A 15,087-nucleotide genomic window follows, 5' to 3' on the forward strand; every position below is an offset into this window, starting at 1 on the left:
TTTTAAAAATAAGAGCTCAAAGAAGAGGGCAGCAGTCAGGTAGAACTTTGAAAATCCTCCGTGAGTATGTTACTCATATCCTTGTTTTGGTAATTATAAAGAGAAAATTTGTAATAATCAAATATATGTCAACTCCAGTTATTCTATGGCAAAACCTTCCTTACTGCTTTATCTGATTTCATTAATAAGGATTGGCAGAGACCTCAACCCAATCTATCCCTTTGTATATCTTACCAGTCTGTTAAGATCATTAACTCTAAAGCATGCAGGTTTTAAAGGGAGAAAGAATATTTACATGTAAGACTGGCCTGTGCTTAATTAAACAAAAAGAAATCACGTTAAAACCCATTTCTTTCCCCCAAAGAAGTCATAACTAAGATTTGATTTGCTTTTCTAATTAAGAAGAAACATTATCTCTATTAGTAGAAATAACCTTCTTATACAACATAACTGAATGAAAATGTGTTGACAATATTGTGACTCATATATTTTGAAGATGGCATTTTAGTAGGAAAATCAGAAGAAATAAACTAATTACGAGACAAACCATAGGCAAGGACATGGAAGTGCTTAGTACAAATATGTATTGCTAAGTGTGTGAAACTGAAGTTAAATAATCTATTTAGCTACTTTAAAAGACTAGAATTTGGTAAACAAACAATCATTGATTTCTGATTCAGAAAAAAATTCCATGAAATGATAGCACGCAGTTTTAGTACAAGAACCCATAAATTCTTCCTATATCAGGGTTCTCATTGTTCCCTGCACATTTGAATCACCTGGGAGCCTTTTGAAAAATAGCATAATTGGTCCCCACTCCAGCTCACTTGAATCAGACTGCCTGGGGAGTGGTGCTGAGGCATTCCTTTTTTTTTTTTTAAGTTCCTGTTCATTTCAAATGTGGTGAGGAATTGTCAGATGATTATATATCATGAATTTAGGGAGGGGCAAGATGAATATGGATCTTCATATTCTCCAGTAGTAGTTGTGGTTCTCAAACCACTGCAAGAAACTTAAAAATAAAAAAAATTTATGATGCCCGATGCCTCATCCCTCAGAGATTCTGACATTATTGGTTTGAGACTGTGTTCTGGCATCAGTATAATTTTTTTAAAGTTTCCCAGTTAATTCTAATATTTTGTTAGTGTTGAAGAACCAGTGCTTTAAAAAGAAAATCATTATCCATGGTTACTGGAATATTTAGTTTTGAATACTTTTATGCCCACATTTATACCCCCATAGGAACATACTTTCACTAGGATCAGATAGATTGGGTTTAACCTTTTAAAAGAAAATTAATGAGAAGCTTACAAACACCTAGCCAGGTAGAATAGGCTACAGTACTCAGCCTGTCTCATTGTTTTTGAACATTTTTGAAAACGTACTGGTTAGCCTTATTATCAGCCACTGTATAGGTTTTCAGCAATCCCATTTTCTTACTTAGCCTCCCATGACAGTAAGAATAAACTATGCACCCTTTCCATAGGGCAGTTTTCTCTTCATCTCCCTGATAGCTATGTCTCAAGGGTAGCATAAACTCAGAATACTTTGCTAAGGTAAATCCTTCCTTATTAATTTATTGGAACTAAAGGCACTCTTGAACGCCATGAAAACTTATATAGAGGCATTGGTACACAAAAGTCAATAGCAACAATTGACTATTGACTATCAACAGTGGATTAAGGCTCATTTTTTTTCCTTACTAAAGCTACTAAAATCCTAGTTGGGGGTACTAAATACCGTTTCCTGGGTCAGAGTACTTAGAAAAATTGAATAAATCACGTGGGCATTACCTAAACACCAGAAGAGTGTGGTGCATATACTTTTCCTGGCAGTTTCAGTATTTGAGAGAAATCAGAGGCAGGGCTTGCCAGAGATAGCGTACTTTCACAGAAAACACCTCTTTAAGTAAGTAACTGGAAATTTACCTGTAGAAGAGGAAAACAATTGCTTTATTCTCTGTTTGTCTAACGAGGGGCAAGTATGAGTGACCAACATCTGACTGGTTACCAGGCAGTCCAGAATGATCTCTGATTAGTCTTCTACAGTATCATAGTGATATTATCAATGAGTCAGCAATACTAAAACAAAAATTCTATGCTTAATTAACTTTTACCCGTTTTCTTAGGATGCCCAGCATTTAAAAATGAAACTGAAGGAGCAGAAGACAACTTACAAGTAAGTAGTTCAGATTAAAAGGAATTTCTAGGCATAAAGGTTGTGGAGGAAATCACTAGCCTTAATAAATAAACAATTCATATAAATTCTTAAGAAATTTCTGGTCACTGTATTTGTCAGGAAATACAGGGAAAACAGAACCAATAGAATGTGTATATGTATATATATATATATACACATACATATATATGTATGTATTTATTAATATGTATAAAGAGGACTTGGTTTTGTTCGGTTTGTTTGTTTAAGGAATTGGCTCATGTGACTGTGGGAACTGGCCATTCCGAAATTCACAGGGTAAGCAGGTAGGCAGGCATCGCAGAAGTTCTGGCAGGAGTTGATGTTTTGCTCTTGAGTCAGAAGGCAGTCTCAAGGCAGACTTCCTTCCTCCTTGGGGGACCTCAGTCTTTTCTTTAAGTCTTTCCAGAATGAGTCCACCCACTTTATGGAGGATAATCTCCTTTACTCTGAGTCTCTGATTTAGATGTTAGTCACATATGAAAATTACCGTCACAGTAGTTAGACTGGTATTTGACCAAACCACTTGCCACTATCGCCTAGCCAAGTTGACAGATAAAATTAACCATCACAGATACCCCACCGCATAGGCAAGGTACTTGTATTAAAAATTCGTAGAAAAGTAATTTCAGACTATTAATAAGCATATGGACACCCTTCTGTTTTATATCACTAGTAATCAGCAGGTAGTATAAATTAACATTAGTTATGAAATTATCAAAGATTTAAAAATTAATATTACCCCAGACTGTGTCTTTCCATGAGGTTGACAGATTGATGCTCTGCTAGAAAATATAGATTGGTAGATTCTTTTTAGAAAGCAGTTTGGTAATAATGTATTTAAAAGCCTTAAAAATAGAAACAGGACTTCGCTGGTGGTCCAATGGTTAAGACTTCCCCTTCTAATATTTCAGGTTCGATCCCTGGTCGGGGAGCTAAGATCCCACATACCTTGTGGCCAAAAAGCCAAAACAAAGCAGAAGCAGTATGGTAGCAAATTCAATAAAGGCTTTAAAATTGGTCCACATTTAAAAAAAAAAATTCATACCTATTGATCCAGTGAATCAATTTAAGGAAATAGAGATACACAAAAAATTTGTATACACAGATTTTTGGGTGTGTGTGTATGAAATAGTGATAATAAAAAATAAGCTATGTAAATGGAATGGAAATGGTAGAATTAATTAAGGTATCTTTGTCATGCGACCACTAAAAATTTTATTATTAATTTACTTGCAGTGTATTGAGTAGTAAAAACAGATAATTATATGGTGTTGTCACCCATTGTTACTCAACTAAAATGTTAAATTTGTTACTTTTGGATTGTGGGATTCTGAGCTATATGGCTTTCTTTTTAGTACTTTTAATTTCCTAAAATATTAATACTTTTAGGAGAATAGTGAAAGAACCCAAATTTATATGTATACCTTGTATTAATAATCAATTATTCATATTATTGTAAAAATAGTCATCACCTAAAGGACATGGCAAAATGTTTTATGTACATTTATAATCAGAAAATAAAAATGTTTTTTATTTCTGAAAATTTGAGAAATATAGTAAAGTTCAAAAAATAAAACATAGATATGCTACCATCCATGATAACCATCATACATATTTTTTTAAAATATTTATTTATTTATTTGGCTGCTCCAGATCTTAGCTGCGGCACGCAAGATCTTTGTTGCCGCATGTAGGATCTTTGTTGCTGCATGCAGGATCTTTAGTTGTGTCACATGGGATCTTTAGTTGCTGCATGCAAAGTCTTAGTTGCAGCATGTGGGATCTAGTTCCCTGACCAGGGATCGAACCCGGGCCCCCTGCATTGGGAGCACAGAGTCTTAGCCACTGGACCACCAGGGAAGTCCCATATGTATTTTTAAATATAGCCTCTGAGTTTTTTTCTGGACAAATAAATGGGTACACATGTGTTGTTATTATATCATTATTCTGTAGCTTTTTTTTTCACTTAAATACATAATGATATTTTGTAACCTTAAATATTTTTTCAAGTTTACAATTTTTAATCTTTTTTGTGTCTATCTAATTTGTTTTCAATAGATGTATCCTAACCCATTATCCTTATTGTACATTTAAGAGTTCTTATTTGTGTTTTAATATATGAATCTGTTTATTTTATTGATGGTTAATTATTATTTTAAAAACTCAGTTTCAGTTAATTAGGTATAAGAAATAAGTAATAAAATGCAAAATAAGTATACTTTTTATAGTTAAGTGTTTCCTAAAGTTCTGTTCTGGTATCAATGAGAATATGGAGCTGGAAATGGGGAAACATTTTCTGAATTGCTCCCTGTGAAGAGAGCAAATTTGGTTAAAATTCAACTTTAAAAAGAATTTTTTAACATTCTGCTTTGGTTTTACTTCATTTCTATATATAGCACTGTATAGAGGAAAAACTTTTACAGGACTTAATTGTTTGCAAGACTTTGTGCATATTGCCATCAATGGCTAGTAGAGATAATTATTGTATAACCAAAGCAAGGAGTAGTTAATCTGTTGTTAGCTCCTTGGGATCTCTGCTTCATAGTAAGGTCTCTCCACTGCCCCCAGTCCAACAGGTTACATACACACACACACACACACACACACACACTCTCTCTCTCCCTCTCTCTCTCTCTCTCTCTCTCTCTCTCTCTCCCCCACACACACACACACATACACACACACACCTAAAAGAGTTATTTATATTTTAGCTTCATTATACACTAAAGCACTTTCTTGGTTTTTACTTTCATAATAAAATAGAAAATGTGCATTGTCACTAGAGACTCTAAAATAGGCTTCCATGTAAGTGTAATTTCACTAAGAGCAATTTTTATATCAAGTTTTAGTTCTTGGTTTTTACTTACTGTGGTGTTTTAAAAATAGATTCTTAAATTATATTCCTTTTGGTGGAATCTTATTCTCCTCCCCTTGAGTGGGTGCTATACTTACTGGGTTGTTTTTTAATAAGGAGCATATGGTAGAAATGACAAGAGTATGACTTCCAAAGGTAGGCCATAAAAGATATTGCAGCTTGTTTCTGGCTCTCTTAGATCCCTTGTACTGGAGGATGCCAACTGCCATGTCATGGGGACATTCAAGCAACTCTATGGAGATGTGCTTGTGGTGAGGAACTGAAGTTTTGTGACAATAAACATGTTAATGAGCCATCTTGGATGCAAGTCATTCACCCCCAAATGAGCCATCAGATGACTGCAGTCATGGTTGATGTTTTAACTGTAACTTCCCTAGGGACTGTGAGCTGGAACCACCTCATTAAGCTGTTCCTGAATTCATGACCTACAGAAACTGTAAAATAACAAATTTCATTTTAAGCCTCTAGGTTTGGGGTAATTGGTTACTAATAGAGATTTTGCTGCCCATAATAATGAGGTGCTGCCATAACAAATACTTCAAAATGTGGCATATAATTTGAACTTGGGGACAGTAGATAGAAGCTTAAAGTTAAGCCTTTGAGGAGACTCCTGATGAGGTCTTAAATGAAAATGAAGAACACCATATTGGAAACTGAAAGAAAGGAAATCACTGTTATATAGTAGCAGAAAGTTTAGCAACATTGTCACCTGTAGTAATAAGTGAAGTAGAAAATGTACTACTTCTGGTTATGGTAAAGCAGTGGATGGGAGAAATAGGCTCAGGAAGGGCTCCTAAGCAAACAAAAAGAACCAGGACTTGGTGGTTTGGAAAATTCTCATCGTCTCAATATGTCAAACTATGCTAAAATTAGGAAATGGCTTCCAGGCAAAGATCATATCCTGGGCACTCTCAGAATAGGTTTGTCTGAAGGTGAAGCCAGTGGTGTGACTATAAAATCCTTTGTTAAAACCTCAGAAAGATGTAATGTGAGCCTCAGAGAACCTTTCAAAGTAAGAGGGCTTAAAGCAGATTAAGGGTGTCCTCAGCAGAAATTTAAAGTAGAGAAGAGTTTGTCTCAGAATTGTGACTGTGCTTTTTGTCTAACAGAGTGTGAATCCCAGTAAGATTCCCAAGAGACCCACAAAGTTTTCAAAAGAGTTAATTGGTAGAAATATTACCAGTCTGAGGAGCGGCCCCTTGGATCCCCAGAATTTTACCGGCAAGAAGCAGGTTGAAAAACATTTTACATTGTAAACATGGACTTCCTTTCATAAAATGGAAAGATAACTCAGAAATAGAACCAAAATCTCAAAGGGCAGAGCCAAGAGCTATGGAGAATTATTCCCATATTCAAGGAACTTCTAACGTGTTCCCACCTTGATTATAGAATTACTTTGGATCAGTGACTCCATTTTCTCTTATTCTGAACCAGAAGTTTTATAACAGTTATCCTCTGCCTGTCCTACCATTGTATTTTGGTTGTGTGTGGGGCAGATAATTTGTCTGTTTAGTTCATGGGTCCTCACAACGAGAGGAACTGTACTTAAGGAACACCATTCAGCTAAGTTGCTCCCAAATTTCTTACTCAATGTAAGAAATTAGTAAATGTTCTTTGAAGCTGCAGTTTTGTGGTAATTGGTGGTTATGCACCAACAGCTAACCAATACATAAGCAGAAAAGGAAGATGAGTAGAATGAAAGCTAACATTTATAGTCATGTTCATTTTATCTTGCTTCCATTCTCAACTTTTGTAGATGATACATCTAGCTTAAGTTAAATTGCATTTTTCAATAGAAGATTGTATTATATCTTGGTTTTATAGCCCCTTTACAACTAAAAGTATGTTCAGGTAGAAAAAAACACAGTTCTTATTAGTTTAAAAAATTCTGAGCCCGATTATGTATGTATAATATATTAACCTTAATTATACCAAAAGGGGCTGGGGGATACTGAGATGCTAGCAAAATGTGAAATTTTTAAAAAAAGAATCAACTTACAGAATTAAACTGCCAAAGAAAACTCTTAAGTTTACTTTAGTACCATTTATTTCATGATATGCTAAAGTTTTCACATATATCATTCTTATTTTGGAATGTATTGGAGGTTATAAAGTATTCTAATTCAGTTAACCACTTTATTAGGAACAAAGTACATTATTGTTTTGTAAACCACCTATGGGCTTGACATACATAAACATTTTGAAATTATCTTGAGTGCAAGTTGACTATAGTTTATGATAGTGGTTATGTCAGGTTTACTTTATTAGTGATTATTTGCAAAGACAACTAAAATGGCTTTAAAAGAATAACCCATTCTCTAATTATTTTAACCCCAAGGAAGTAATGACTGTTAGTTAGATCATAAATGGCTTTAAGACTTTAAATATCAGAGTGGAAATCCTCTCCATTTTGAGTACTTATTAATTCATTCAGTAAATATTTGAGCACCTGTTCTGTTCCAATAACTATGCTAAACATTTGATTATTTGCTGGTAGACAGCTTTCAACAATTCAGTATCTTTATCAGTATTATAAATCATCAGAAAGGTGATTACCTTTCTGTTTCATACTTATCTTTGAAAGGTTTCATAACATCATTATTTGGATTTAAAATCATATCTTGCTCATCTTTTATCCCTGATGTTTAGTACAATTTTGACCATATACATAATTGGTAGGAAAGGTTTTTTGAAGAAAAATCTTCAAAATTAAGGAGTTAAAAAAAAAACCAAGCAGCAGTAAGGTATGAATGTTCTTTTCATTTGGTTTCTTTATTTAACTATTTTAATGAGCCGGTTAGGTGGGGTTTTTTTTTTTAATGTTAGCTTACATTTGCTTTAAGATTATTTTTTCAGTGTTTTTCCAACCAGAGTTGTTAGTCGTAACAGTTCTTATTGTTCAGATAGGCTAGATTGCTAACAAAACCCATAAAACTCACCTCACGATTGGTTTGTGATTATAAGAGGAAAAGATCTCAGATTCCATGCTTTGGGGCAGAAGAAAGGTGACACCTAATTGATCTGAAGTGAAAAGGTATCATATTTTCTCTTCGCCACTGAGAAATACTTGACTAACTTACTCTTTTTTAGAATTAAGTAAGGTCATTTTTGAGCCAAATGATTAAAAGGATTGTGATTTACATTTATTGTTCAAAGTCATTTGCTTTAGTCAAGGGCGCTATGAATTGTTCATGTACTCATTTTCAGAGGTAGTAACATTTTAATTAGGCTCTATATCTGAAAACTAAGTTAATGGATAGAACTTTATTTAGCTAGCAAAATGGATTTTATATTACTGTGATCTCTCACCATCCTACCTTATAGTTAAGTTCCTGTAACCTTTATATATTTTAGATTGAGTTTAATTATCTAATAAGGGAGTAAAAATACTCTATATAATCTTTTTGCATAATATTTTGTCACTATTTAATTTTTCCTTGACTCTTAAACTAATCTTCATGTAGGATATTTGGTTAGTTAGAAAATTATAAAGAAGAAATCAGGAATCATTTATCCCTACCTAGTGGTAATTGCTATTAAGATTTTGGGTTCTTCTTAAGTTTTCCTTTGTTCTTGCATGTTATATTCAAATACATACTTCTTTTTAAAAGTACCATCAACATCAGTCTCTTCTCCATTTGGATTGTGTTTTTGATAGGATTTTTGTTTGTATTGGTAATGGTAGTGATAGTGGTGGTTGGAATTTAAGTAGTACAAATCATAAAAATTGAACCCACACAGTCTGATTTCAGAGTCTTTGAATTTTGCCATTATATTGTGTAACTATACTACAGTTTATTTAACCATTCATGTTTCGTTGAACATTTACTTTATCTTCCACAGTCTTGTACATTAATTTTTGTTGGTACTTCTGAATGTGACCTTAGGATAAAATCCTAGAAATAGATTTACCAATTACAGGATTGTCTAAAGATTTATATAGTTAGCAGAAACTATGCAACTATTGCCTGCCTATTAACTAAAAAACAGATTTGCGGACAATAAACAATCCCTGAAAACCTAATACCACATTTAAGCCAAACTAACTTTTCATTTAAAGTGTAGTTTCTGTTGATTAATAAGGTGGAGGACTTGTTTTTCTTTTTTGTTTTTGCTGGACATTATATGTTGGTACTTTTCTCGTATGCCTTCCATATTATTTCATCACTGATTACTGTGTTCAGGTTGCCTAAACAAAATACTATATATGCTATTAGTATTTTTAGACAAAGCTCATAGACATGCAAAATTGAAAATTCAAGGTTTAGTTTATTCTTTTTTTTTTTTTAATTTATTTATTTTTGCTGTGTTGGATCTTCATTTCTGTGCGTAGGGCTTTCTCTAGTTGTAGCAAGCGGGGGCCACTCTTCATCACGGTGCGTGGGCCTCTCACTATCGCGGCCTCTCTTGTTGCGGAGCACAGGCTCCAGACGCGCAGGCTCAGTAGTTGTGGCTCACGGGCCCAGTTGCTCCGCGGCATGTGGGATCCTCCCAGACCAGGGCTCGAACCCGTGTCCCCTGCATTAGCAGGCAGATTCTCAACCACTGTGCCACCAGGGAAGCCCCTAGTTTATTCTTAAACTAATAAAAAGTAACTAAAGAAATCTAGCAAACAGAATAGGAGACATTGGTGGTCAAATATAAAATGCATTGCTACTGGGTGCTACATCAAAGTGTAAATAGTGATTTTGTTGGGCTTGTAGAATTGTTAGTCATTTTTTTCCTTTTCTGTGCTTTCTAAGTTTGCATAATTTGACTGTATAGTTTTAAATACCAAAAGAATAGCTTTGATAGCATTTTTAACATATGCAATGCTAGAATATAAGATTTCTTTATCAAAGAACATCTAAAATTTTTTCATCATGCTAAAGTAAACTAATAATATAATTATTTAAAACTTCTCTTGTTGAATACGACCCAGTCACACATTCAAACCTGTGATTCGTGATAATACAACTACAAGAATGAAAGTTTGGAACAACTGATAGACTGTGATATCAGTGTTTTTCGCACTATATTGTTTATTGGGAATCATACATTTTAAAAAGTTTACAGAACAATGCTGTTTTCTCTGCCTCAGAATTAATATAGAGAGAAGGGACAAAGGAAGGAGAAAAGCAAAATCTGTATTTATTTTCTCTACAGCTATCATCTAGACTTATGTTCTGAAAGAGAACTACAGCTAGAATTATTTTATTACTTTATACTGCATCCTTTTGCCTCTACACACAAAATTGCTGTAATAGTCTTGGAGAAATAAAAAGCTAAACAATCTCTGAGCAACCATAGAAGAATAATTATTACACCAGCCTCTGAGAGTGGAACAGATTTCCACTGTACATGAAATCTTGGCATGGTTTACTTTTTAGGTAAATACAGATGAGCCAATGCCAGCACAGTACTAAAAGCATTGAATGTGGATGTATATTATTGCTATAGACAACTTTTTAAAAGCTGGAGCTCATGCAAATGTATGTACATCCTTTGTGCGTATCATACATTAGATTTTCTGCTCTTGTGGAAGATTTTCCACCACCTAACTTGAGATTACACCCCTTTTCCCATAGTAATTGTTACCTTTAAAGAGTTTTAATCCAGTAAAAAACATTCAAGTTTGACTAAGCCAGAATACTTTTTACTCAGTCTGATCCAAGTTTTAAAAAATGTTTTGGCTACTATTAATTTTAATAATGGAAATGGTACAAATAATCTTTTTCATAAAATAACAATTAAAATTTTTTTCTTATATGAGTTTGGCAGAGATAGTTAAATGATAAGGCCCAGTGTGGGTAGAGGTGTGAGGAAATAGTCTTTCTTGAGGTTTTCAAAGGGCACATAAGTTTGCTAGAGGGTAGCTTATACTCTGTAGTATTAATGGGAATTAGTCCTAAGGAAATAATACTACCAGTGCACCAAGATGTATTTATAAGGAGGTGTGTTGAAATGTATATGACCAAAAAATTGGAAGCTATTTAAATGCCCCTAATTCGAGTTTTGCCTACAGAATACATAACATACACAAATATTGAACTTCTTTGCAACCATTTTAAAGCACAGGGTACATCTTTATATATTGACACAGGGAGAGGTTCATGGTATGTTTTGTGGTAAAAGAAAGCACTACATGGATAGACCTAAATATATAAAAGGAATCAAATTATACATAGACTATAAATATATATATGTATTAAGTCTAGAAAGATACATGTCAAATAATAATAGGTGCTATTCCATATGGGGGTGTGTGTGAAGAATTTTTTGTGTAATTTGAACTTTTAACAGTTATTAAAATTATTTCTTTTGTGGGTGAAGACTTTTCATTGTTGCTTAAGGAGTTCTTTTTCTACATTTTTTTCTATTGCCAAAGTTACTCCCAAGGGTCTATATTAACATAATGTGATCTGACTTGTGGTTATTTGCATATCACTGATTATTTATAGGGTACTCACTGTGTGTCAGGTGTAGTTCTAAGCTCTAGGAATAAAACAGAGGGAAAGTCATTACTGGCTCACAGGAAAAATACAAATAAAAGAACACTTAGAATATAGGGTGATATAAGTATTTTTGAGGAAGTTCAGAGGAGGGAGTAACTTTGGAGTAGATTAACAGACTTTTTGAGGCGTTTATGGCTGATGTTAAGGAGTTCTTTTTTTTTAATTTTTATTTTATATTGGAGTATGGTTGATTTACGTTGTGTTAGTTTCAGGTGTACAGCAAAGTGATTCAGTTATACATATACATACATTCATTCTTTTTCAGATTCTTTTCCCATATAGGTTATTACAGAATATTGAGTAGAGTTCCCTGTGCTATGTAGTAGGTCCTTGTTGATTATCTGTTTTATATATAGTAGTGTGTATATGTTAATCCCAAACTCTAAAAAGAAGTTTTCCTAGTGGAAAAATTGAAGATAGTCTTTGTGGGCAGAGGAAATTACATGTACAAAGAATCAGAAGTGTGAAATGTTAGACAGTACTGGAGAGAAACAGTACATCTGAAGCAAAAAGGGATGATGAAACAGAGTAGGAGCCATGGTAAAGTAACAAACCTATGCATTCATTTGTTAGTTCTTTTGTTCATTCTCAAAATTTCTTGTTCATGGAAAGAAAACACTGTAATTTTTAGTAAGACTAGTCCATTATCATAGAAATTAAATAGTATATCCATAAATGAGAGTGAAAGTTGTGATAATGCCTAGTCTTAGTGAGAATATAGAACATTGCTTGTGGATATATGAATTGTTAAAACCACCTTGGAAAATAATTTTTATTTTATAAATCAGAGCATACGTGTATCTTATAATCTAGCATTTCCACCCCTGGATATGTACCAGAAAATTCTTGTATATATGTATCATGAGGCCTGTAGAAGAATGTTCTTAGCACCCTTGTTTGAAATAGCAAAAAATTAAGTGTTTTATCTTAGGCAAGTTACATAATGTCTTTGAGCTTTAGTTTCTTCCTGTGGAATAGAGATAATAATGCTAACTAGCTCGAAGGGTTGTTGTGAGGATGAAATGAGTTAACCCATGTAAAGTACTTGAGGCAATGTCTGCTACATAGAAAATGCTTAATAGGTGTTAGCTATCATCACTACAAAGAAGTGAAAATGAGTGAGCTATTGCTACATATATCAACATGAATAAGTTTCATGAAAAAAAATGAGCAAAAAAAGCAAGTTCCAAAATGTCCCAAATAGCATGATATCAGTCAAATAAAATTCAGAAGCATCTAGAACTAAATATTGTTTAGGAATAATACTTATGTGGTAAAGCTGTAAAGAACAGTAAGAAATTGTAAAATAAACAACTACTTCAAGATAATATTTACCTATCCAAGTGGTAGAGGTGGGGGATGCTATTATTTGTTGTCTTGATAATATAATATTTGCTGTCTTGGTTATTTCTCTTTCTTAAGTTGGGTGATAAGTATACACATATTCACTTTATTACCTTTATATTATTATGTCTCTAGTCCTTTATATAAAATATTTCCTAAGGGAAATATCAGTGGTTTGGTGTATATCCTTCCTTAAACTGATAAAATTTTTAAATACCTATTCATCCATCCTATCAATTTGACAGATAGGATCATGTCATACTGACAGTTCTGTCCCTAGCTTTTTTTCATTTAGCAATATCTTGTGAGTACTGCATACAGATCTTTTTAATGGCTTTTAGAATTCTATCATATATGTATACCATAATTTTTTAACCAGTCCTGTGCTGATACAGCCATAGGATGTTTTCTCCTTTTCTTTTTTTGTTAAAAAGAGTGCTACGATGATTATTTGTGTATGTATCTGTATATACGATCACTTTCTCAAAGAAGAAATGCACTCCCACCAACAGTGCAAAATATCCTGTTTCTCCATACCCTTGCCAGTGTTGAGTATTATTATATTTTCCATCTTTTCTAGTCCGTATAAAAAATTGTCATCACATTTTTAAGTCTTTAATTGAAGTCCATCATCTTCTTTTCATGTATTTGTTGTCTATTTCTTTTTCCTGTGAAATAAAGTTGGACTTTGTCTTGTACCTCAGTGCTTCTGGGGTGAGAGAGCCCATTTCTATGGATTGTGTAAATTATGTATCTTGAAAGCGTTCCTCAGACAATAATGATTCTCGGCCCTCTATTCTCCAGTGTGTACAGGGTTCCCCAATAGAGCTTTGATAATTGGATACCTTAGAAGGATTCTGAGTAGAAAAACCAACAGATTTGCATGCCTAGCCTTTTCACAAGACTGGAAACAAGGAGATCACTTAGAAACCTACTAAAATAAGAGAGGCAAAAAAGGATAATGAGAGCTTGCATTAAGAGAGTAGGTAAGTGGATATGGAGAAGAGAAAATGGATTTGAAAGACACTCAGAAGATTAGCTTGTTTAGAAAATTATTTTATTTTACTGACCAAAAGAGATATTCTGCATGAATCCAGAAGGGTTTAGGGCAAGGATTGAACAATGTCTCAGTTTATTATCTCAAATACAGAGTGGCGGGGGGGGGTATGTGGAGTATTATTTCATTATTAAACAAATAAAATGTGTATAGTATTTGGGTAATAAATGATTTAGTTCAACTTAAAAATGCTTACCAAAATACCTGGAATTAACCTATTAATTAGAAATACTGGGATTTCAGAGCAAGGACCAGAACATGCATTTATAAATTTATAATATCTTAGCTATAACTTTTATGAACTTTATTGCTTAATATTAGAAGTAATACCAAATTTTAATGTTTTTTATTTTTATAAAAAAGCTTGTGTTTCTACCTTTAAAATTATTAGCCCTATAATGATTACTCTAAATTACTTTAGAGTGAGCCAGTAAAGGTATTTCTGTAATTTTAGTTGGCTGTCACTTTTTCTTCCCAAATAATTATATACTAACGGGAAAAATAATAGCAAAGAGTTATCTCATTTCTTAAAAAAAAAAAAAGGAAACAAAACCTTTCAGGACTTTGTTTTGTAATGTGCTAAGTTTCACTTATTCAACATTTATTTTACAGAAATATTGTTTATGAAATTCCAAAAGCATTTTGTTAGTGACTGTCATTGATTGAGCATATCTCCTTCACTGAGTCTTGTATATGGTTTGAATCCTTCTAAATAATCAGCAAGGTCAGGCTAATTAATTAATTCACTCATTCAATTACTTTTAAAATTACGTGGACTACTGTCTTCCTTCTTCGATCCCTCGTATCACACAGCACAATCCTCGGTACTGTGTAAAAAGAAAAAAGTTCTTTAAAAAAAACTTGCAGAGTAACAATTTTATTGATTTGTATTTTTTCCTCATAATTTCTTCATTTTCTGTGTACATATATCACTTTTAGTTATAATTAGCAGCTTTATTGTAATTAGATATCTTTCTCACTTGCCATGGATAGCCTTCTAATTCTTCCTATATTATTTTTTTTAAGAAAGTCCATTTTGCTTATAAAGTTGATTTTTTTAAAATTCATATTATTTTATTTTGACATGGCTTCCTAACGCACATTTGAGTTTGGGGAAT

The 15,087-nt window shown here is 33.2% G+C and overlaps 1 protein-coding gene across 1 annotated transcript in view; it reads left to right on the top strand.

Moving 5' to 3' along the window:
• Positions 1-15,087, top strand: part of SPRED1 (sprouty related EVH1 domain containing 1) — a 116,679-nt gene that overhangs the window by 73,228 nt on the left and 28,364 nt on the right. Inside the window, exon 4 of the mRNA XM_065872226.1 lies at positions 2,129-2,178. Within this exon, the coding sequence (XP_065728298.1) occupies positions 2,129-2,178 (50 nt within the window). The remainder of the gene's footprint in view (positions 1-2,128; positions 2,179-15,087) is intronic.

This window comes from Phocoena phocoena, chromosome 2 (assembly GCF_963924675.1).
Source record: "Phocoena phocoena chromosome 2, mPhoPho1.1, whole genome shotgun sequence".
In the NCBI taxonomy this organism is placed as follows: Eukaryota; Metazoa; Chordata; class Mammalia; order Artiodactyla; family Phocoenidae; genus Phocoena; species Phocoena phocoena.